This window comes from Myxine glutinosa, chromosome 8, assembly GCF_964187855.1.
Source record: "Myxine glutinosa chromosome 8, kmMyxGlut1.1, whole genome shotgun sequence".
NCBI lineage: Eukaryota > Metazoa > Chordata > Myxini > Myxiniformes > Myxinidae > Myxine > Myxine glutinosa.
Genome location: NC_136268.1, coordinates 138,946,748 through 138,971,329, shown reverse-complemented (window position 1 = coordinate 138,971,329; position 24,582 = coordinate 138,946,748). Strand labels below are relative to the sequence as shown.

General features: G+C 44.9%; 1 protein-coding gene across 5 annotated transcripts in view; it reads left to right on the top strand.

Annotated features, from left to right (window-relative positions):
- Positions 1 to 24,582, top strand: part of RASGEF1B (RasGEF domain family member 1B) — an 89,757-nt gene that overhangs the window by 51,916 nt on the left and 13,259 nt on the right. For 2 of the 5 annotated variants that reach the window (XM_078783761.1, XM_068125277.2), the window contains exons 5-12: positions 1,471 to 1,680; positions 1,926 to 2,000; positions 2,203 to 2,295; positions 3,301 to 3,403; positions 5,753 to 5,832; positions 11,921 to 12,016; positions 16,324 to 16,419; positions 17,558 to 17,681. In XM_078783761.1, the coding sequence (XP_078639887.1) occupies positions 1,471 to 1,680; positions 1,926 to 2,000; positions 2,203 to 2,295; positions 3,301 to 3,403; positions 5,753 to 5,832; positions 11,921 to 12,016; positions 16,324 to 16,419; positions 17,558 to 17,681 (877 nt within the window). Of the gene's footprint in view, positions 1 to 1,470; positions 1,681 to 1,925; positions 2,001 to 2,199; positions 2,296 to 3,300; positions 3,404 to 5,752; positions 5,833 to 11,920; positions 12,017 to 16,323; positions 16,420 to 17,557; positions 17,682 to 24,582 lie in introns of all 5 variants that reach the window. The other 3 variants (XM_068125276.2, XM_068125275.2, XM_068125278.2) reach the window with 2 other exon arrangements.

Sequence of the window (24,582 nt, the reverse complement as noted above, 5' to 3'; positions counted from 1 at the left end):
ATTCAGATGAACAAGGTTAAAGGAGAGTTTAAAGTAGACTTAGATATTTGACTTATTGTGACTGTAATTAATTAATTGATATCGTTAATTAATTAATCTGCAGACATAGATCCAATGTATTTGTGTCATTATTGCATCTCCTGTCAAACCACTGGTTGCACAAAATTGAAAATGGCACCACATTAATCGCCTAGGACCCACGCTGTGCAGGGCCAAGAAAATAATATGATTGGACAATATTTTCATTACTTTGATAAATGTCCAGACAAAGCCAGTGTGGACTACTGTATTTTCCAGTGTATTAACCATGTCCGTGTACTAACCGCACCACTAACTTTTAACCTTTTTTGCTGATAAAAAGTGCGGTTAATACACTGGAAAATACGGTATGCTTTACATGGTGACAAGTCGCAATATAGTGCTGATGGGCCAGGTGAGGCTAGGTGCCCTGTGATTGGCTCCTGGCAAGTGATGTCAATACACACTGTACCTGCTTCCCCATTCTTCGAATTGCAAAATAAAACTAGTGATTTCATAGAACACCTTACCCCGTGTAGTCTTGAGAAAAATAACATGTTTTTTTTTTACTCTTGCTTTGCATTTCTGCCACTTTGTATGAATCTTGATATTCCCCTGCGCTCAGAACGTGAGCGGCACATTTGATTGGTCGAGGTGGCATAAAATGGTGCAATATTTTGTTGAAGTACTGCTAAAGTGGAAGTGGCATGAAGGTGATTTGTGTTCTACAGAGTCCAAGTGTCTAATTCAATTGAAATAAAGTTAAAGTTTTAAAGGCTGAATTTTTTTTTTTCCAGAAGTTTTACCGCCATTGATGCGCCCTCTTGTACACCACCTTATTTGACACGTTTCATTAGTTATTCATGCCTGTTGTTTGTGTCCTTTATGACATCTCTGAAAACATTAAGTTTCCTGTTTGGAATGATTTTCAAATTTGTTTGACTGCCATACAGGCAGACAGAGTAAAAAAATTATCTTACTTCCCCATGCACATGTGCGATCGGGACGAGATTCCGTATAATTTGCCATAGTCATGGCCAAAGTACTGCTACATTGCGGGTTAATGTTCCGATGCATGTTCCGATTTGTGTTCTACAGCGTTCAAAATATAACATTCAATTGAAATTTAGCTGTTCCTCGATCATAGAGTGACGTCTGTAGAGAGACAGACTGACAAAAAGAACCAGTTGATTAGCCACGCTTTTTGCTTCACATGTGCGGGATATAATTTAGAGCTACAAACAACACAACGAAGGGATGGGCTGGGCCCAAGGGCTTGCGAGTTACTTTATAGCTTACAAAGATCTGCGTTATTGTCCATTTTAACACGATTATACTGTATTTAGCTCTTTCTAATTGCTATGGGGATCAAGTGATTGCCAGATAAGCAGTGAGCCAACATCAATGAGCCATTATTGTTGTTCACAAAGCGATTCTGTTGCCATATTGTAGGGCTTGCGGCGAACAGGGGCTCAGCTCCTGCAACGGTTGTTACGCCGCCTGGCGACACAGCAACAATACGAGGAGACTTTGGGAAGTCAAGCCACGGCGGGGAAGGCCCGTGGACCGCTGTCCCCAAGGCCTGGGGCCTGTGCACGTGATTTATTTGCCACTTGTGGAGATGCGGGCTTGGTAGCCCAGCAATTGACATTCATCGAGTTGGTGAGTGTGTTTTGAGCAGGAAACTGCATTAAAGTTATAAGTCGATTTGCTCTGAACTATAAATTTGCCATAGTTCATTATCAGACGATTAAAGTTCATTTTCAGTGCCTACTCTGCTGGAAGTTGTTTACCTTGTACTAAGTTCTCTCAAATAGTGACAATTTGCCTTGAATTTTTTTTCAGTAGTTTCAAATCGTGACAGTTTGAGTTTTGACAGTTTGAATTTGCTGTGTTTGGAATTGAAGGAACGTCTGAGCCAGATTGGACCGGAAGAGCTTGTGGGAGCTTTTTCACCAAAAGGGTCGATTGACCAGCACCAGGTGGGTGATGTGAGAATGATAAGAGAGGCTGAATATCGAAGGTGGTGGGGGGCTATGGCAGTCGGTGGGGTGGTGCGGGGGTGTCGGCGTGGTCTATGCAGAGTAATTTTTTGATTGTAATTGCAGGCAATAGAGCTTTGGTCAACATCAACTGATAATGCCGAGTGATTATCGTCATGATAGAATCTATATTTTTCAGCAGGCCCATGTTGGTGTTAAAAGCGCTAAGAATCTGGAGGCGTACGTCGAGTGGTTTAACCATCTCATATTCCTGGTTGCGACAGAAGTCTGCCTGGTGAGGAGTGGACACAATGCACACACTTGTTTGTCCTTTGCAGCTGTTGGTGTTGTCAGTGCTTGTCATAAATAATTTGAATAACCATGATTATTTATTAATTATTGTTTTTTTCTATGCAGGTGTCAAAGGGAGCAAAAATAATATCATATTTCGAATAATTCATTATGAAAATAATGACGTCACTAAACGTTAATTTTCAATTGCATTTGTTATACAGTACTAGCGGGAACTCTGCCTTCAGGGCGGGAGGGAGTACCTACCCTTCTCGGCCCACCTTTGCGAAGAATGTGCTGCGGCACATTCTTAGAAAGCCACTTTTGTAATTTTTGAAATTTCTGAAATAAATGTTAATGATCACAACATACCACACTCCATGCGATCGCTTTTGAAGCTTGCACAACACACTCTTATGAATGAAGTCTATTGGGATGATGTTTATGCTGACACGAACGGCACCAATGGAAACAAAAACTTGTTAATTAAACATTTCGTCATCTTTAATTATTTTCATTCTTAATGGTTTGTCTCTGGGCCGGAGTGCCCATCTCGGCCCACCTTTGAAGACACGTAGAACAATGCTGGGAAAAACGGGCAAATCCAATTGGTCAGTGTGGTGACCAATCGATGAGTGAAAGGAAGAACGGTGAAACCCAGTTGGTCAGTGCCGTGACCAATCGGCGAGTGAATATTGGTGACATAGTGACATCCACACAACCTCTATTTATCATCGTAGAAGTACTGTACATATATATTTACCACTACAAGCAGAAATGTGCTTTTTGCTTGGATGGGGGTCTGACAAACCTAATTAAAACACGAACTGAACGGTACCCAATCATTCATTTGTGCCTAAAACTTACATTTAAGAAAGTTTTCATTTCTCTCCACATTTGAAAGCCCTGGACTAAGCATTACAAACTGTTGGACTCACGAGTTACTCAACGTTAATTCGTCCAAAGTCGGGTAACCCTCCATCCTCATTGATTGTCTCCCTATCTGCAGCCCTTGAAAAAGAAACAGCGAGCAAAGGTGATTGAGTTTTTCATCGAAGTGGCCAGAATGTGCTTTTCCATGGGAAACTTCAACTCATTCATGGCAATTATATGTAAGCACCACTTTATCGAGCATAAGCAGCACCTTATCTACCATAAACATTCCTATTCGAAGGAATGGTGTACTCAGGTTACATTTTGGAGCAGTTTTAATGATAGATTGTATTCAATTTCGTTATTGATTATTTACCTCCTGACCATTTGTTTCGTATCCAACCTGTGGCTGCTGATTGTAACATTGCTGGAAGCATGGCTGTGCCACTGATGCAGTGCCCCCTGTAGGTTAGGAAATGCATTTATTCATGGTGCTGGCGGTGGCTTGCCTTCTCTTCATGAAGGACACCGTTGGATCTTTAATGTCCACCAACTAATGCTGGCAGACAGAAATCTCAGTTTAACGTGCATCCGAGGGACAACACACACACACACACACACACACTGTTCATTCACCCTGCCTGCAAGACACCAGGATGGCAGTTTATAGCTGGGTCAAGATTCAAACCTATACCCCAGTTAGCTGTACCCATTCTTGAGGATATGGTTGTCTGCACTTAGATCTACTGTAATTGACCTAGCCCCTCATGTGGTCTTGGAAAATGGTGTTACACAAATGCAGTATTGTGCATGAAGAAATCGAGTTTGAAGTTTTGAATTTATAATACACTAGCAGGGGTACCCAGCGTTGCCTGGTGATGTTGGTACAGTATTTTGAAGAAATCATTTTTTTTTTGTGGGAACCGAAAACACTTCTCTGCACTCTCTAAGGAGTGGGGTTAGATAATTTAACATTACCTTTCACATCTATCTATAATTCCAGTAATCTCTGTTTGTACGTCTGTACGTTTGTACGTCTGTTTGTCTGTGACCGCTGTTTCTCGACAACCACGGGCGGGGTTGCCGCTAGGGCATTGCCCGTACTATATCTATATCTAAAATTATATCCCCCCCCTCTATTTACATGAAATGGTTTGGTCCAAAGCGAACGGCTTGCGAGTACGGTGACAATCCCCCCCCCTCTATTTACATGCAATGGTTTGGTCCAAAGCGAACGGCTTCCGGAGTTTGGTAAAGAAATCGCCATCGCGTGCACAAACGCGCAGGAAAGCGAATGAATCGCAAATTCGGTTTTATTAGTTTTAAAACATAGTTTAACGCCAACATAGTTTGCAAACGTGAAATAAATGAATACGCTCTCAAATGTGCCATCCAAGGCAGAGTGTGTCCTCCACGTTCGGCACACGCGATCGTTCGCTGCTCTCTGATTGGTTGAATCGTTTTTTGGACATAGCTCGGTAAGTAATTGTCCGATTAATATGAAACCTTGAAAAGGGGCCTGGCAGGGGTCTATATAGATAGGGGCATTAGGGGCAGGCTATATATAGGGGCAGGCATCTATCTATAATTCCAGTAATCTCTGTTTGTACGTCTGTACGTTTGTACGTCTGTTTGTCTGTGACCGCTGTTTCTCGACAACCACGGGTCCGATATACTTTTAACTTGCCAGGTATATTGCTGGGGACCCGAGGATGTGCCTTTTCAAGGTTTCATATTAATCGGACAATTACTTACCGAGCTATGTCCAAAAAACGATTCAACCAATCAGAGAGCAGCGAACGATCGCGTGTGCCGAACGTGGAGGACACACTCTGCCTCGGATGGCACATTTGAGAGCGTATTCATTTATTTCACGTTTGCAAACTATGTTGGCGTTAAACTATGTTTTAAAACTAATAAAACCGAATTTGCGATTCATTCGCTTTCCTGCGCGTTTGTGCACGCGATGGCGATTTCTTTACCAAACTCCGGAAGCCGTTCGCTTTGGACCAAACCATTGCATGTAAATAGAGGGGGGGGATTGTCACCGTACTCGCAAGCCGTTCGCTTTGGACCAAACCATTTCATGTAAATAGAGGGGGGGGATATAATTTTAGATATAGATATAGTACGGGCAATGCCCTAGTAGCTGCAAAGGCACTATAGAGCAATTAATTGAAAATCCCAAAAAAATCTAACTTTTTTTTTCAAAATTATTCAATTTTTTGTTTGCCTAAAACACTCTCTGGCACTCACTGAAAGATGAAACTGAAAGTTTGACAAAGATCCATGTGGCCATCTGTTATAGGATAGATAATACTTTAATCGGATTTTTCTGTTCTAAAAGGGCGGCCTCACTCATTAGGCTTGTTGTGTGAAAGGGTCACCGAGATAAATACCCCCAGCTAGGCTCTGCTTTGTTAATTCTTAGTGTTGCTATTGTATTCTTGTTGCTCTCACAAAGTTGTATAATACCTGCCTATTCCAATACCTATTGAACTAATGTAAGGTGGATGTGAACCTCCTGGGTGGTGTAAGTTGGGCGATCTTTGATTAAATGATTTGCAACTATTCATTGTACTTTCCAGCTGGGCTGAGTATGATCCCTGTGTCAAGGCTCAAAAAAACCTGGACGAAGGTGAAAACGGCCAAGTTTGACATCCTGGAGGTGAGAGTTATTCAATTTATTTTTGCTCCTTCAGGTGAAGTTCACATGGTGGGAAAGCACGTGAGACGTGTGTAAATTAGGATGACTATGTCTTGGAATGAAGCATATGTCAGAGGCAAATCACAGAACTCCACCTGTTTAAGATCACCAGAGATAATTACCATCCATCAACAACAACAAATAATAACAAGAAGACTTCATGCAGAGCACGATACTTGCAAAATCCACCCCTCCCCAAGTTAATTGGATGAAAATTGATGATTTTTCAGATGAAAATTGATGATTTTAGAAGTTTGACCTTGAGTTGACCTTTGACCTTTTGACCTTAAAAATAGTTGTTTCCCCAATTCAGTGAGGCACTATGGAATTGCTGTTTAATTTTCAAGTCAATTGGATGAAAATTGATTTTGAAAATTTGACCTCAAATGACCTTTGACCTTTGATCTCAAAATCAATAGGCTTCTTTCTTGAGACAAACTCCACCATTTGGTGAAGTTTCATGAGGATCGGTTTAAAATTGTGACCTGTAGGCGATTGACAGACAGACAAACAGACAAACAGAATAAAGCACAAGACTAACCAATATACAGTACTTGAAAAATCTTCGATCTTGCAAGTAATCTACAATCATAAAAGGCAGTGTCCATCCGTCCATCTGTGTCCACCATAACTCCATAACCATGAAACCTAGCGCCCCCAAACTTTGCGTGCATACACCTGGACCTTCAACAGATTGCAATGATGAAAACTGGGTGTTTGGGTGTGTTATAACACCCTTTTTGAAGATTATTAATGAGGTGCTCATAAAAAAAACCTGAACCCGAATGAGGTGCTCATAAGCTTAACAATATGGCGGCCCGCCATCTTGGTCATCCCACTGCCACTCGCTGGCTTCTTCCGCCGCCATTTTGTGTCGGCCTATTCAAACGTGCCTTGCCTTGGAAACACGATAGATTTTCTTCTTTCTTCTTTCTTCTATATATATATATACTAGTACCCGACTGCAAAGCCGCAATGAGCCGGCGAAGCCAAAGCCTCTTGCCACTATTTTACCCATCACTATGGAATCAGTAGGTTAGGTCGTTGGTAGTAGGTAGATGTGGTAGGTACCGTACCTAGTTGAAAATGACACCATTTGCATTCTGGATGAGATTAAAATTTATAAAATTTCCTTCTTGATTAATTCGGTGAATTCCGTCTCAATTTCGGATATTTCCGGCCGTGAAAAACTATCCCCTACGGCCGCAAGATTTCTAAAAAATAATTCTTCGTCAATTTTAGAATATTTCACGCTGTTTTCAGCGTCCGAAATGTGGTAAAAAGCTTTTTTGAAATATTTTTTCAAATGCTCGAATCTCATTGGTTCCGGTGTTTGGTGAAGATTTTCGTTGAAGATAACCAGGGCCGTGCGGGCCCGGGGAACGAGGTTGGTCTTAAAGTATTTTAATTACAAATTCGAGGTGCATAAGATTGTGAATAAAAAAACAGACGGGTGAAACAAACTCCTATTGAACTTTTTCGCAATTTTTTTATGCATACTTCCACATCCGCAAGATGGCGGCCTCCATTTATGCATTTTTTATGCATCCGGAAGATGGCGGCCTCCATGGAGCGATTTGGTTTTTGAAATATTTTTTCAAATGCTCGAATCTCATTGGTTCCGGTGTTTGGTGACGATTTTCGTTGAAGATAACCAGGCACGTGCGGGCCGAGGTTGGTCTTAAAGTATTTTAATTACAAATTAGAGGTGCATAAGATTGTGAATCAAACAAAGACGGGTGAAACAAACTCCTATTGAACTTTTTCGCAATTTTTTTATGCATACTTCCACATCCGCAAGATGGCGGCCTCCATTGAGCGATTTGATGCGTCAAAGCTTCGAAATTCTCAAGGGATCCAGCAAAATCTGGCTTTCAACATAATATGTACGCGTTCATTGACAACACCGACTTCGCCGGCTATAAAAGAAAGTTTTTGTTTGTTTGTTTGTCTGCGCAAGCTAATCTCTTGAACGGTGAAAGATAGGAAGAAACCTCCAATACAAAAAATGTCGGCACAGGCCCCGGGAAGGTTTTCGGCTAGGTGGCGAGGCCGGTCGAGGCCCACCCACCTCGGCCGGGCTGGGCCCATTTCGCAATTAAAAGGTGAGCTGAATTATGGTAGTCAATCTTCTACTGCCACGAGTAAATGCTGAATTATAGTAGTAAATTCATTCAAAAAGAACCAAAAATGTCGGGACGGGCTCCCGGATAGTTATAGGCTAGGGGTCGAGGCCGCTTCGGCTGGGCTGGGCCCATTTTGCAATTAAAAGCTGAGCTGAGTTATAGTAGTCAATCTTCTACGGCCGTGAGTAAATGCTGAATTATAGTAGTAAATTCATTCAAAAAGTACCCGGGCAACGCCGGGTGCTTTTGGCTAGTCATTATATAATTGAAGCATATCATCAAAATCTGGATTCGGATATGAAGATTGGATCTTGGAGACTAAATAAATGTCCAAATCTGGAGTGATATGTGACAAAATTTACCATATATAGCGATTTTTATAACTCAGTGTAAATATTCATTTATTTAAGTGAGGATGTCATTCTCCCTTCCTTTTGATTAATTGATTCTTCATTGATTCCTTCTGGGGTTAGTTTTTTTAAATTTAACTTAATAATAATTTTTAACTTAATTCATACTTCCATGGGATAGGGTGTCGCTCTACTTGGTACCTGCGATCTGTTTTTTAATTCCTTGGCCATTTCAACCAGAAGGAATCAGCTTGCTATCGCTTGCCAAGCCAGCCGTTCCTTGTCACCCATTTCATTGGAGTGCTTGCTGGAGTGCTTAATCCGCTTCGCAAGGGCTCTTAATTAATTAGTCACAAGGCTGGGGAAGTTTGGGTGTGTCATAACACCCTTTTTGAATATCATTAACCACCACTTGGTGAATACTAGTCAGACTGCTTTTGCAAGCCATGGCGTTACAGTAGACATAGCTCCCTTTTTGTTTTTACCTACCCGTTTTCTTATTAACTAACATTTTTGGGTGACATATTAACCTTCCCCTCCATCCCCCTCTCTTCCACCATCCAATTCCCTCTCTCTCCTCCCCCTCCCCTTCCATTCCCCTGCCCCTCCTTCCTCCCCCCTCTTTCCTCTCCCCTCCCCTCCTCTCCTCTCCTCTCCTCTCCTCCCCGTCTCTTAATATTCCCGTCAGGAAGCGACTCATTACTTTTGCTAGTTATAATAATAATAATAATAATCATAATAATCTATCACCATGTTATATTTATCTCAAGCATTGCACAGATCTGCTTGTCAACAGATCTAAAAGCTCAAGGTTAGTCCATCGTGCTATCTATATAATGCACATTGCACATGCAAGGAGACTTGGGTGGAGGGTACGGGGGAGGTGGTGGAGGCTTTAGTTTCAATCTATCTGCCATGATCTTTCTTGGGAAAACCACATTTCCAAGCTGGCCTCCAAAGCCAGTCGCTGACTGGGCATCCTCCGTCGTGCGAAGTCCTTCCTTGGCACACCTGAGCTCCTCACCACATACAAGGCTTTCATCCGCAGCTCAATGGAATACTGTTCGCCCCTCTGGGCTGGTGCTCCTGCCTCACACCTAACTCGGCTTCACGCTGTTGAAACCAAAGATTTCAGAATCATTGGAATCTCCTGCGATGAAGTTAACTCCGAGGGCCTTTCACTCACTCACCGCAGGCAGGTTGGTGGTCTTTCTGTCTTCTACCGACTCCTCTCCGGCCTTGCTCCCCCAGCTCTCTCTGTGCTCTGTCCCCCCAATATTCCTTCAGGTCGCACAAGATCTGCCTGCAACCCTCTTATGGTTAAACTGCCAAAATCTAGGCTCTCTGCTCACCTTCACCCTTTCATTCCCCTTTTCTCCCGCCTCTGGAACAAACTCCCCCACTCCTCCCTCCAGGTCTTTAAAACAGCTGTTCACCACCATCTCTTATCTTCCCCCATCCAAAACCTTGATCTTTTCTACCCCTGCTAATTCAACCCAGATACTTTTTTTTAATTTTTTTTATTCCAACTTCTTTCCTGGAAGTCCTTGCAGTGTTCATATGTTTTATACCTCTCCCACCTCCACCCAAGCCCTCCCCCTCCCACATTTCTCCCGATGTCCCTGCTCTCAAATGTTGTGTTTGTGTCCTTCCCCCTCTCCCAAATCTTGTCTACCGTTCCCCTTGTTTTTTGTGTTTTATGTGTCGGTTTCACTTTTTGTGTGATTAATGTTAGCTCTTTCACGAGCCTCGATCTTGTATACAAAAAAAATAAATATCTAATTTGAGAATAAGTAGAGAAATGCAAAGGTCGGGCATGGGATTAAGTCGGTTTGGACAAAAAAAAATTGCATTTTATTTTGTACAGGTACTTTAAAATCAATCTTGTTCTCTAATCATCATTAATGCCAGTTATACAATAGTATTTGAGAATTTGAACTTGTAGTTACATTTTATGAGAGAAATGTTGAGACCCGACCTGACTAAGAATCCTGGCTTGATTTAGGCCGATACACCAACCAGACCACCCAACCGGTAGAGAATGATTACACTACTTTCCTGGCCCCAATGAATCTGCCTTCTTGTGGGGTCGGCCGAGGAAACTTTTTTTTCTCCCACGTCTTTCACGAACCGGCTGGCCAGGCCTGAGGTTCCACTGAGGGTGCACAAATTTGTAATTTGTTCAGGGTGCCGGCAATAAACTCGCCTACTCTTCGCGAAGGACATATGTGATATCTGAGGTCCTCCATTGACCAATGCTGCAGATAGGACCTCCGGCTTAACGTCCATCGAATGGACGGCACACACACGGACACGTCACACATAATCGAAACACCAGGATAACAGTTTGTAGCTGGGTCAGGATTCAAACCCAGGTTAGACAGCTCAGAAATGAATATATAAAATAAAAAAAATAACCACCTTTAGAGGCCATTTTTCCCCGCAAAGCAGGGGTTGGCCTTTTTCGGGAACCGTGGTTGTTGTTGTTTTTCGGTCCCCTTTTTGAAGCAATGTTTTACGGCCGGATGCCCTTCCTGACGCCAACCCTTTTTGCCGCCTTTAACGACAAACAGGGAATTACCAGTGAACTGGTACTCAATTAGCTGACCTCGGAAGGATGACAGGCTGAGTCAACCCCCCTGGCGTTAATTCAGCGATCGACCGGGATTCGAATCCAGGATCCTAGGATCCTAAGCTGGCACCCTAGCCGTTACACCAACACCAGGGTGTTCTGTCAGCTCAGAAATGAATGTGCATACCTATTCTACCAGCTCTCAAATAATAGTTACTGATCCAATTGGATAATCACCTTCGGTCATTTTTATCAATGAGTGTTTAACATTTCACTGTTCAGTCGGTTCCCTATGATTGGAATGTTTGCAACAAAAATATGTCCATTTTATATTAAACAAACAATATAGAGAAGTTTTATCAGATAGATGAGTTAGTTGTTCGATTAGCATCTGTGTGCATTCCACAAACCAGTTATTGAAATGTCTCTTATCTTATTTCCAACCCATAATATTAAGGGAATTGGGGTTACCATGGTGATTCTGTGGCCAATCGGACCCCCCAAAGCCCATCTCGTCTCTGTGCCGGAGCTGGTTGGGGCACAAATTTGGTGTTCTTCTGCCAGGGCAATGACAATAACTTGCCTACTCTTTATTGATTGTAAGACACTGTGGGATCTTTAATTTCCACCAGTAATCATTGCTGTTGGATGGGTTCCCAGTATAACGTCCATCCGATGGCGTACTCGTACCCGCTCTTCGAAGAACCAGTTCATCATTTTTGTAGTTGGGCCGAGAATCGAACAGACCATCCCAAGGACAAAAGCACTACCTCTGCTCCACCTGTAAGGCAGTTTATTTAAATATAATTGCTCACCTGCTACAATATGATCTACCATTGTTAGCTCAAACATAATTGTGCATGTAATATTGTTAAACGTGAACATATGAACGGTGCTGTAGGTTTTGTGGATGGGGAATGGGACTGTTTGATTCAAATGCTATCCTTCACGTTTTCCATGTTTTCTTTTCCCCCACCATCTTTGTCTTTCTTCAAATCAAGAACTATATGGACCCATCAAGTAACTTCTGCAATTACCGCACAGCGTTGCGTGGTGCGGCCCAGCGTTGTCGAAATGGACGCAGCACGCACGAGAAAGTAAGGAACACATGGCTGTCGGAATATCAATACTCCCTCCCTCCATCCTTTCACCTGTCTGTGTTCAATGGCCTTAGCTTCTACCTGAGCACACAATTCATTTCAACCGTCAAAGGCCACGTTCAAGTTTGTAAGTATGCTCTGTGTCAAAGCATACAGTTCATGGCATGCGGCCCAGGTTAAAAACGGAACAAACCTGTCGGCCCTTTTTGCATGACTTACATGCAGATGTCTGCACACATGGGTAAACATGAATGGTTTGTCCAATTAGGAATCATTGGAATATTATATATGCAGGGAAAGTGGCGATGGAAAATGGAAAAAAGGAAAAGGAGGGCAAAGAGAATAGGATTGGGAATATAAGAGAGGAGTAAGGTGGGGAAATTCCACTATTTACCTGGAATTTTTTGGCTTCAATTCATACGATGTTATCAAATGCCATGCCACCAGGTTTTATTGACAATTCGTAACAAGCCTTAGTGTTTGACTGTTTGCTCTAGCTATCAGGATCGTGTGGAAATTCCACGTAATGTAAAATGTAACTTCAAGTCCTCAACACTCCCTCCCACCCCCATTCCTCCTAACCCCAAGTCCTCGGTCTCTGCCTCCCAACCCCAATAAGTCACCATCCCCCTCCCAATCCTAAGGCGTTGATCCCATCCCAACTCTAAGCTTTCGACTCCCTCCCCTCCCCTTCCACCACAACTCCTCACCCCCACCTCAACCTGAAACCCTCAACCTCCTCTTCCAACTCTGTCCTATCTTTGCTGTCCTTCCCCTTCACCTGTCCAACTCACAATCCTACGAGATATGCGGAAAAGATATACGACCATGAGCAGGTCTGGGCCCATCATGGCCACCTGTCCAACTCACAATCTCGTGAGATATGAGGAAAAGATATGCGACAATAAATGGCCCAAAACCAATTACCTTCTTCCTGATGCATATATTCACATCGTTAAAAGTAAATAATGACCTCGGACAAAGACCTTTGATAATGACATGGGTTTAAGCCCTGTCTGAGAGAATGTCACATTGTTATTTGGGTGGTGTATAAGTTAACTGCTGCATCGATCACTGAGGCCGATCCTCACGAGGCCTGTGACGCCTATTGGCTGAAAATTGTGAGTGGATGCAGGCGAACTGCCCAACCAATGGGTGGAATGGAATGTTATAGACAGACACACAGACACAGGCACAAGCGTATTACTATTATTAAGATATCTTGCAGGGTATCTTCAGTTATGTTAAATATGGTCTTCCACATCATGAGAAACAACATGGTTGATTTGGGGATCATCCTGATCGACATTCCCACTCTCCGACAGCTGTTTACGATTCATCTCTGTAACACCTTAGTGTTTGACTATTTATTTTAATATGTCGCAGGGCATCCACATGCCACCTTCCTCTAGCACATGATTCTCTGAAACTGACCAATGAGAATGCATAACAATAATTTATTCGTCTGTGGAGTCCATTCTCTGCAATCTCAGCAAAACTGCCATGATGGTGCAGTCCCAAGCAGGGGGTGCAGCATCTTGGAGCACATAGTCTTTTTGATAGGATTGTAAATTTGGTCTTGAACATTAAAGATCTTGACAATGGTACACAACAGTGTGCCGATACAATGGGAAACTACCTCCCTTCCTTATCTCCACTATCCTACGACTGACTTTCCTTTCTGTTTCAATCCTCCTGTCTACATAATAGGTGTACAGTCCTTTGACCTTGCATGCTATAAACTTGGGGTTGATGTTTCGAATTGAACAAAACAGGTATTGCAATCGTTGATGTGGCATTAAGTGTTTTTGAGACGTCACAAGTCGTCGGTATGTGGTGATGGAAAGCTACCCTCTTGTGTGTTCATCTTGTGGGTAACATCACTTACAGCTCGCTCGGAACGCCATCCCACAAAGCATACTATGAACCATTGGTTTTATAATTTAAGTCTTATTGAGTCTCCCACTGAGATAAGTTGTTATAATGTTGAGCAAGCACCAAAATGCATGTTATATGTGTTGGGAAAAGAGGATGAACTGTTCAGTAAGGCAATTGGTGGATGGCTTATTCCGATTAGCAATGGGACAAGACAACGTGGACGAATGATAGATGTGAGTCTGAAGGGCACGGCCTTCACACAATCTCTCAGCCATGGTTTTGATTCATTAGCCTTGAGATCTTGTTTCTGACATTTCTCTCCAGCTTGTTTGCCAAGGCCTTTGTTTCCTCTTCTTCTTCTTCTTCTTCTTCTCCTCCTTCGAATGGAGCACGAGGCTTTGGAACAGCATCATTGGTGGGGTTGTCACTATCGCTGATGCACAGTGCCCTCTGCAGGTTAGGGCAGGAATATTGGCATTAGCTTCAGGGCGCTGGCAATAGCTCGCCTACTCATTGCGAAGGACGCCGTGGGACTTTAACCTGCACCAAGCAATGCTGGCAGATGGGATACCCAGTTTAACGCCCATCCGTGGGACAGGACACACTGATGCTTCGCCCTGCGTGCGATTCGAACCCAAGCTTGATGGCTCAAAAGCGAAGGACATACCTCGAGGCCATTCTGCCAGCCCCTTTGCCAAGGCGAATCGCAGGGATTGTGCCTCATTTTAAACGCACCTTTTTACGAGGTAGAGGCTGCTTATGAATTCAGAAACGTATTCGGAAGCCATGATATGACATACACATTGGATTCAGACATCATGAGCTTATTTCGTTCCTCTTCAAATGGGTTATTTTTTGACCTCACATTATGATACTAGTACCCGACTGCAAAGCCGCAATGAGCCGGCGAAGCCAAAGCCTCTTGCCACTATTTTACCCATCACTGTGGCATCAGTAGGTTAGGTAGTTGGTAGTAGGTAGGTGTAGTAGGTACCGTAGGTGTAGTAGGTACAGTAGGTACCGTAGGTGTAGTAGGTGTAGTAGGTGTAGTAGGTACCGTAGGTGTAGTAGGTACAGTAGGTACAGTAGGTACAGTAGGTACCGTAGGTGTAGTAGGTGTAGTAGGTGTAGTAGGTACCGTAGGTGTAGTAGGTACAGTAGGTACAGTAGGTACCGTAGGTACCGTAGGTGTAGTAGGTGTAGTAGGTACCATTTGCATTCTGGATGAGATTAAAATTGATAAAATGTACTTCTTGATTAATTCGGTGAATTCCGTCTCAACTTCGGATATTTCCCGCCGTGAAAAACTATCCCCTACGGCCGCGAGATTTCTAAAAAATAATTCCTCGTCAATTTTAGAATATTTGACGCCGTTTTCAGCCTCCAAAACGGTAATAAGCTTTAAAAAAATATTTTTTCAAATGCTCGAATCTCATTGGTCTCATTGGTGTTTGGTGACGATTTTCGTTGAAGATAACGAGGTTGGTCTTAAAGTATTTTAATTACAAATTAGAGGTGCATAAGATTGTGAATCAAACAAAGACGGGTGAAACAAACTCCTATTGAACTTTTTCGCAATTTTTTTATGCAAACTTCCGCATCCGGAAGATGGCGGCCTCCATGGAGCGATTTGGTTTTTGAAATATTTTTTCAAATGCTCGAATCTCATTGGTTCCGGTGTTTGGTGACGCTTTTCGTTGACGATAACGAGGTTGGTCTTAAAGTATTTTAATTACAAATTAGAGGTGCATTAGATTGTGAATCAAACAAAGACGGGTGAAACAAACTCCTATTGAACGTTTTTCAATTTGTTATGCATACTTCCGCATCCGCAAGATGGCGGCCTCCATTGAGCGATTTGGTGCATCAAAGCTTCAAAATTCTCAAGCCAAGGGATCCAGCATAATCTGGTTTTCAATATAATACGTTCGCGTTCATTCACAACACCGGCTTCGCCGGCTATTACCAGCAACAACACATGCAGCATGCTTTTTGCTCCTCACAAAGCGAGTGGCTAGATGCTCGCCCATTAGATCCACACCATTATCCGTGCAGAAATCTCTGCTGTTCACGGTTTGCAGGCAATTTGCTCCGTTTTCAATGCAGTGAAAACAGAAAGGCGAAGGGATTAAAATCCCTGATCTGCCTTCTGATTAATGGCGAAGTCCAGTTCCCGATGTGGCAGCATATGGATTTATTGGACGAGCTCCGTGAGACCTACATCACAAATGTAACCCCGGAAAAGCGCACCGTCCATCAGGTCACCCCGGGATCTCCTGTTCCGTCAGTCGATCACCGGGGTGACCCTCATGCGATGTTTGCTTTCCGTGTACATACACTCACCTCTGACTGACCTTTCACCTTCCTCTTGTCCCTTCTTTGCCATCTCTTTGACAACCTGCCGTGATTCCTTGCTTCCTTCGCAGATCGTCATTCCATACTTCAGCCTCTTTGTGAAGGACATTTACTTCCTCAACGAGGTTTGCCCCAGTCGCCTAGCCAACGGTCACGTGAATTTTGAGGTGAATTTTAATGTCCGCGTTGTTTGCACATCTCACACTTTGTCTGTTGCACCCCCCACCACCTCCCTACACTAATGCCATGCCAACATATTGTGATATTGTGTTGACTTAAAAATTCCATAAACGCCATTACTTATGCATGAGGGAAATGTGGGATGCAGTGGAAGGAGCCGGAGAGGGAGGGGGTGGGGAGCGACATTCAGAAAAGGAATGGAAAGAGTGGTACATGGGAGAAAAGATTGGTAATTGGGAACCAAGAAGAAGGAAGAAGGTAATGCATGGGGGATATTGGGGAAAGGGAGGGAGGGGTGGAGGTTGAAGTACTTTTGCATAAATAATATGTACCTGTACCTCCCGGTCAGAGCGAGGGCTCTCACCATTACACCACCAAGTCTGGTATTGCTGTAGTTATTCTTCATTCCATCTGCTAGGATTGACAAGATTAGCCCAGAGGTAGAGGCTCACCTTTCTATTTTGGGTTTGATTCCCAGTCAAACTATAAACCGCCATTCTGGTGGTTAGCAGGCAGGGCATTGCCTGTCGATGAGTAATTACACTGTCCTTTTGAGAGAACTCTAAGCCGGCTATTTCCTCTGCTTGATCCTGTTTTGGTAGATTAAAAACTCCTCTCCACCTTTCAGAAAACAGTGGGGACATCGTGCACTCAGATGAATACTCCCACTCTAATCTACGAGAGCATTACAGCAGCATAGCCATTATTTAATAATGGAGCCACCAGAGGAGATACCAAATTGAATCCTGATCGATGTGCATTTGACTTGCAAGATAAAATGTGGATGCTCATATTTATTTCATAAATGGGCAATGCCTCATGGAAGAGGTATTTGACAGTTGGCGGGAGGCCATTGCCACCACACATGAAGTGAGAGGCCCAGGTGTATGTGGAGCACCGACAAAAAGGTAGGACAACAAGGGACACTGACAGGACACCGACAGATGTGGCTGGGGGACGCACACGCAAATCAGACAAAGCCACCTTATCCTTCACAAAACATTCTATAAGACAAATGGACGGGAAAAGTATTTATTCATATTTTACTTTATTATTATTATTTCCATTTATAACAATTGACATTTACTAATTTAATTATTTACAGCCAGGCTTTTGTGTTTGCAGAAATTTTGGGAGCTCGCGCGGCAAGTGGGCGAATTTGTAAGCTGGAAAGATGTGGAATGTCCATTCCCACGGGATCGCCGCGTCATCTCCTATTTGCTCAGCACACAAGTCTTATCAGAGGATGGTATGTTTATCATTTGCCTTGTTGCGGCTTCCGAAACTCGGCTGTTAGCTCACAAGTGGAGAGGTCTCGGACAAACACCCCGTTACAGCACAATTTCTGCAATGTATAAGCTCAGTCGATAGATATTGGTGATATTCAAATTTTGTTGTTTTTTAATTTCTAGAACTTCTCCGGAAGAAAAGGTTTTCCCTGTGGCGTGTAAGGATTGACTTGATTGAGCATCACTTGCCAATGATGCAGATCGAGTGTGCCTCGCAAAACCACTCACAGTGGAACTACCATTTGTATGGAAAAATAATTAGCTTAGACAGGAAACTATCCATATTTATGAATCATGACCCTCAAAAAGGTAGATTTATGAACCACAACCCTATAAAATATATATGACTGAAAAGCATCGAGTAACAAGAACAACACTCTTTGACGTCACAACGTCGACCGATATGCTTCCTCCCACATTATTACATCATTATAATACTTGTACCAAGTTTGATTTAAATCCATTCAGCTGTTCTCAAGTTATCACATTTTCACCTGACATGACCTCTGACCTTTGACCTCTTGACCCCAAAATCGAATCAGTTAATCTTTACATCATTATACATACCTGTACCAAGTTTGAATGAGATAACTTCAGCCATTCACAAGTTGTAGACCTATTACAGACTTCGACCTTTTGACCCCAAATTCTAATCAGTTAATCTTTACCCCATTATGTATATATTATATATATATATATATATATATATATATATATATATATATATATATATATATATATATATATATATATATATATCTGTACCAAGTTTAAATTGGACCACTTCAGCCGTTCTCAAGTTGTAGACCTATTACAGACTTTGACCTTTGACCTCTTGACTCCAAAATATAATCAGTTCATCTTTACATCCTTCTACATAAGTGCACCAAATTTTGTCAGAATCCCATCACATGTTCACAAGTTATTGCGGTAACAGGATTTTTACCTAACATGACCTCTGACCTTTGACCTCGTAACCCCAAAATCTAATCAGTTAATCTTTACCTCATTATACATACCTGCACTAAGTTTGACTGTCATCCCTTTAGCCGTTCTCAAGTTAACGCAGCAACGAAAACCTATCGCAGACGGACAGCCAGGCGGACAACCTGAAAACATATTGTTACGGATCTCGGTTTCGGCACTCCCCTTACCGAGGGGGGTTTAATCCCCTCGTCTTTTAAGCTGGCCGTCCGAGTCCTGGAACTATCTCGCTCCTTTGCGGGATGAGATTGGCCAGGGTGATTGGTCAAGGATTTCCCAAATACCTTCACCAATCTCTCCGCAAAGCAGGGAAATGAGTCCCTGCTCGAACCGCGGATGTGATGGTAATTGCCGAGCGGTTTAGCAATCCACGATCCGAGCCGTAAGCAAATAGACTAACCCGATTATAGCGGTTGGCCAAAATTGCGCCACAGGTACTCAATTGGAGACAGGACAAAAGCGATCGGGGGAAGAAGAAACCAAAGTAAAGGAATAACAGGTATTTATTAATTATTTACACGAAATGAAGAGGAAACGAAAGGCAAAGAATATACAGAAGAAGAAGAAGAAGCAGGACACAGGGCAGCCTTAAAACAGTCATATTATAACCCAGACAAAACAAACAGACTCACACGAATAGGGAATGGCAGGAAGGAATGGCTGGAAGGAGGAGAAGGTCCAAGCCGATGGCAGGGCAGGAAGGTCCGGGCCGATGCACAGCGTCGAGGTCCGCTCCCGTCCACGCTCCGGGCTTTAGGCGAAACCCGGCGGCAGCTGCACGTATATTTTTACGCGGTAGGGGCTTTCCGAAGCAGTTCGTCAGAGCTCTGCGCAGCTTCGTCTCTCAGCCAGACCCCACCAAGCGCCGTCTCCAACACAAGTCGACTCTCTAAAAAGGCTCGCGCTGGCGTTTATATTACGTGCTTCAAGATCAATGCGCGCTTCATAGAGCCACGCCCGTGATGGTATTTCATCAGCCCTGGTTGGCTGGTAAGGGCTCGCTGGCTCCACCTCTGATGGTGAGTTGACTTGCCACACCCTGTTCTTGTGTCTCGCCCCCTTTTTCCTCGGCTTGAGACCGCATGTTCAATGGCGGCTTGGGGCAAGCAATCGAATCACGACAAGGGGCAGCGAACGCTGCCCTACCGCCCTCTCTGCACTTTGAAGAGCGGGAGAGATGATTGGGGAAATTGAAGGGGCCTATCTTATTTGATTAATGCAACGCAGATTCAACTATTGGGAACAGATCCTTAACTGAAACACATAATAATGAAATAACTACAGAGAGGTCCTATGGTGCCCTACGTGTTGTACATGGACTAACTAGGGTGCGATCTTTAACAAAGCCAAATAATGGGGATATTTACAGGGGATCATTTATAAGGGAACATTTACTAAAATTTACAACGTGAAGGTTCTAAAAACCGTAACACAGCACCCGTCTCTCCTCCAGGGCTGTCCCGGCCCGAAATAACTTTACTTAATGTGACACTCAGGTGTAGTGACCCTCTACTATTAACCTTACCCTTGAGTGCGACAGTTTTAAAACAACTAAGTATATCCCGCCTGCTACGTTGCATCCTACCTAACAGCCTCACGCCCACAGGATAACCGAATTGCGGAATGGTCTTCAAACTATACATATACGGTGGGGAGCATCATTTACAAGACACTATTTGGTATTTACAATGCGAACCCAGGACCTGTCATTTTGGGAGACAAAAATATGTTTTGAAAGAGGAAGGAGCATGCACTGCACTGCACCGATACACCATACCCACATGCCCGGGGATGCACAATTGATATTGCAGTGCACCCCCGAGCACAAGAGCATTACAATTCACCAAAGCACCAAAAGCACGAAAAGCACCATCCAGTGCTTATTTCACACATGTCATCACATTTCAATAATCAACAAACTTATGACCTTGTCTTGTTTCTCCCGCTCTGCTGGCCCGATGTTTCTTGATGTTTCGTTCTTGTGGCTTGCTGCCTATTTGTAATAATAAAAAAGGCACACAACGCGTCCATTTTTTAATTTATGGCCAACAGGGGCCAACTAAGGGTGGTCCACCTGTATGGCATAGGGGCCACCTCACCGTGGTCTGCAAGCAAGCTTTTCTCTGGCCATCATGGCCGGTCCCAGCAAAGGGGACAGGCCCCAACACGTGGGGTCCATAAGTGTGGTGCTTAGCCACAGAACCGTGGTCCATATGGTGGTGCTAGGCCGCAAGTCATGCGGTCCATAAGGTGGTGTACCGGTCCAGGCAGGCTGTGCAGCGGCGGTTCAGGCACACAACTGCGGCTACCTGCGCACTCCCCCCGGACCCAAAATAACAAGCAGTGAGTGGGGAAGGAAGGACAATGCAAGCATCGGGGCAGGATCGCAAGGGTACACATCAAAACAAGGTAATGCAAGGTGAGGTGCACATGGGAGCGAGCGGAGAAAGCTCGTCGCTACTGTACATCACCCCCCCCCTGTCACCTACCCTACCCTTGCCCTTACCCCGTATTTACACAAAATTCTACACATTTACAAATTCCGTCTCTATTGTCCTGTCTTCCCCATATCTCCCCTAATACCAAATTCGTCCACAATCCCTCTAACCAAATTTGCCATCAAGCCCTATCTCTCATCAATTCCTCCTAAGGAGGAAGAGATGGAACAGCAAGCACACTGTCACCCCCACATCATGATGCGTCTTACATGCCGGACATTTGCACAAACAGGTGGTGTGGAGTCCTGTCACCTTGGTGAGTGGATGTAGATGGTGCGAAGAGATTTTCTCCTAACTTCCTTCTAAATGACTTTACGCACTTACTCTACCCGGGGTCTTTCCCTGCAAAACCATTGGCCATCTTACACTATGTGGTTCTAAGAACCGAACTCCCATTGACCAAACTGTGGTGCTCACCAATTTGGGGTCTCACTCGCCCGATTCTTCACCCTGTGCCTCCGCACAATTTCCGGGCTGGGTCGTGTGGCGCTCCCAGCAGGTCCGCTCACCTGCACACCTCCGCCACTGTAGTTGTCTCCGAGCTTACCTGCTCCTTACCCTAACCTACCTGGGGAAGGCCCTCTGGCGCTCTCACCCCACTACTGCCCTCTCTGGCGTCGGGCTACCCCGGTCCGTCCTCCGGATCCTCGGGCCCCATTGAACAACTCTACTGGCTCCCAGAGCCTACCTGCGGCCTCACCTGGCCGACATCCTAACAGTGGCGAAGTGCTCAACCAATCACACTCACTAACAGGCCACACGCCCAGCCAATTGACTCCACTAATGCACCCATCCAACACTCTGTGCAACTACTCGCACCACAGATGCCAATATCCAACCACAATTTACCTACTCCCTCTACCTACTTTTAAACTACCTTCCCCGGGTATTCGTGAAGGGGTCCATCTTCCCCATCCACTCCTTTCGCACCAACCACTCCACTCCACGTATTCCACCCTACTCACTCCACACCATCCATTCCATACTCCATTCCATCTATTTAATACTCCATTTATTCCATGCTCCATTCACTCCAGACCCCATCTATTCCATACTAGCTATTCCACACAACCATTCTCCATACACCTGTGCTTCGCTTGCACACCTGTGCCCACACACCTGGTGGCACTTGCACCCTCCTTCCCTCCAGGACCATTCGCTCAATACAATGCACAATCACAATTACTCACATGTCCACAATGCTCTGCTCATTCACTTTCACACACACACACATCGTTCACGAGCATTGCCTCATTTCATAACCAGCACTACCGTGCACTTTCATACCAATTCCTCATTTCATCACTCTCACTACAAACACAACTGCATCATCTGGCTACCTGGTTTCCCCTCTAACTTAGTGCATCCCCAGTCATCCCTTACACTATTGCACATACCACGTCGTTAACAACCATTCTAACCTCTCTACGTCCCCCACTACCTGTACATGTCGCTACTTAACTCTACAGTTACCTATGGTCATCTTTCTAAATCCTAACAATAACCTAACCCTGCCCTCCTGGGCTAGTTTGCACAGCCACCCCATAAACTAATGCTCATGTGCTCTGGATGGATGGGAGGGATGGCAGAGTTGCCATCCCTCCACATCGGGCGTCTCCCATTATCAATTTTGCCCATCCAATTTTTGCCAATCAAATTTGCCAATCATTACTGCCAATCGTTTTTACTGCTACCCCTAATCGTCCATTATTCTGAGCCTCGGTGCGTCATGACATTTTCAAAGCTCGGCTTCGCAAAGCCGATCAATGAATGCGGGTGGTTTGTTGCCTGCAGGTTGAGTCCATCCGGCATTCGGTTCAGGGGAGGAGGTTTGGTTGGGCCAAGGTTCAAAGCACCATCCCTACGTTGGGCCTTTCGCTCCCATGCGCGGTGGGCCAGCCTTGCAACGGGTGGAACGCCGCCACCACAAGGGGGCGCCGTTCCGACCCCTCCTACCTCCCCTCGAACCGGGCCGGTGGCTGTGCCTAGCGAAGCGCGGACGCGACCGTGCAGGGCGGGGCCCGGCCCGAATCGTGCACGACGCTCCGAACAGGAGCGACGCGACACCGATCCCCGCCGGTTCCCGCAATACACAAAGCCCGGCACGGACCGGGAGCTCACGTCGGCTATACGTCGGCCTAACCGCTGCCCCGGTCAACGTCGATGCTTCACTTGCATGCTCACACCATGTGTTCCTTTTCCTCCTCACACATCCAGGTGTCTCCATACACTCCGCACATTTCGTCACCGCACTCTCTCTCCGTACACACCATCCAGGCACACTCATTTCGCTCACAGACTTCGTTATGCACCTGACCACCGCACACTTCCTCGCACACCTTGGCGCACACTCGTCATTCGCACACTTCCTTACCACACCTCCTCGCGCACCGTCTTGTGCACTCTCTTGGTACATACTCCGTACCACTCATGGGGTGCACTCTTGCTTGCATCCACCCACTCACGCGCTCCGATGTGCCCTCCCACACACGCGCCACAACCAACCCAGGTGTGCATTCTCGCACACTCTCTCCATCCATCTCACTCTCCACGTCACTCTCATCACACTTACACTCCGACATGCATTCTCGCTCGCACTCGGTTTCACTTCCATACTGTCGTGCACTCTCCCTCGCTCTTGGTAACACACTTGTGCTCCGACGCCATTCGTACACGCGCGCCGTTCACCTTCACACACCTTTTCCTCACCCGCGCGCCATTGCCATTCACACAGTGCACCACGGACCTTTTACGAGCGCCCGGGTTACGCTGGAATCCCAAGCACTCGAAAATTCTTTTTGCGCTAAACACCTTCCCGCAAAACCTCTTAGCACCATACACAGCCCGACTCACCTTCGGGGTTTTTCTTCTTCGCTCCACACGCACCTGCAAATCTTTATAAGGATTAACAAGCACGGCATCATGATGCGGGCACGGTCTCTGCACATATTCCATCTCTCCCTGCCGCGAGTGCTTTTCTACGTCCGGCGTCTCTTCCATTCCAATTTCCACTATAATTAATTCGTTAATTTCTTTCTCTTCGACGACTGCTGGCTTTATTAAAATTTTCTCTTCTACCTCAGCGGTCGCCGGCTTCCCCATACCCCGGGTCGCGATTTCTATGCCTGTCCACGTGACTTCGCTTTGCTCACCCTCGCTCACCCCACACTTCTCAAACCGCGCTACCTCGTCGTGCACCCTCGCGATCTCCTCGCCCACTCTGCGGTCTCTCTCCCTCTCCACCTGCTTTATCTCATACCTGGCTTGCCCCCTCGCTAACCCCTCATTAATTTCTTTGGCTTGGCCAATTATGCCCCCCAATTTGCCTTCTAGCCCCCCAAATTTACTGTCTAATCCCCCAAATTTGACTTCTAGGCCC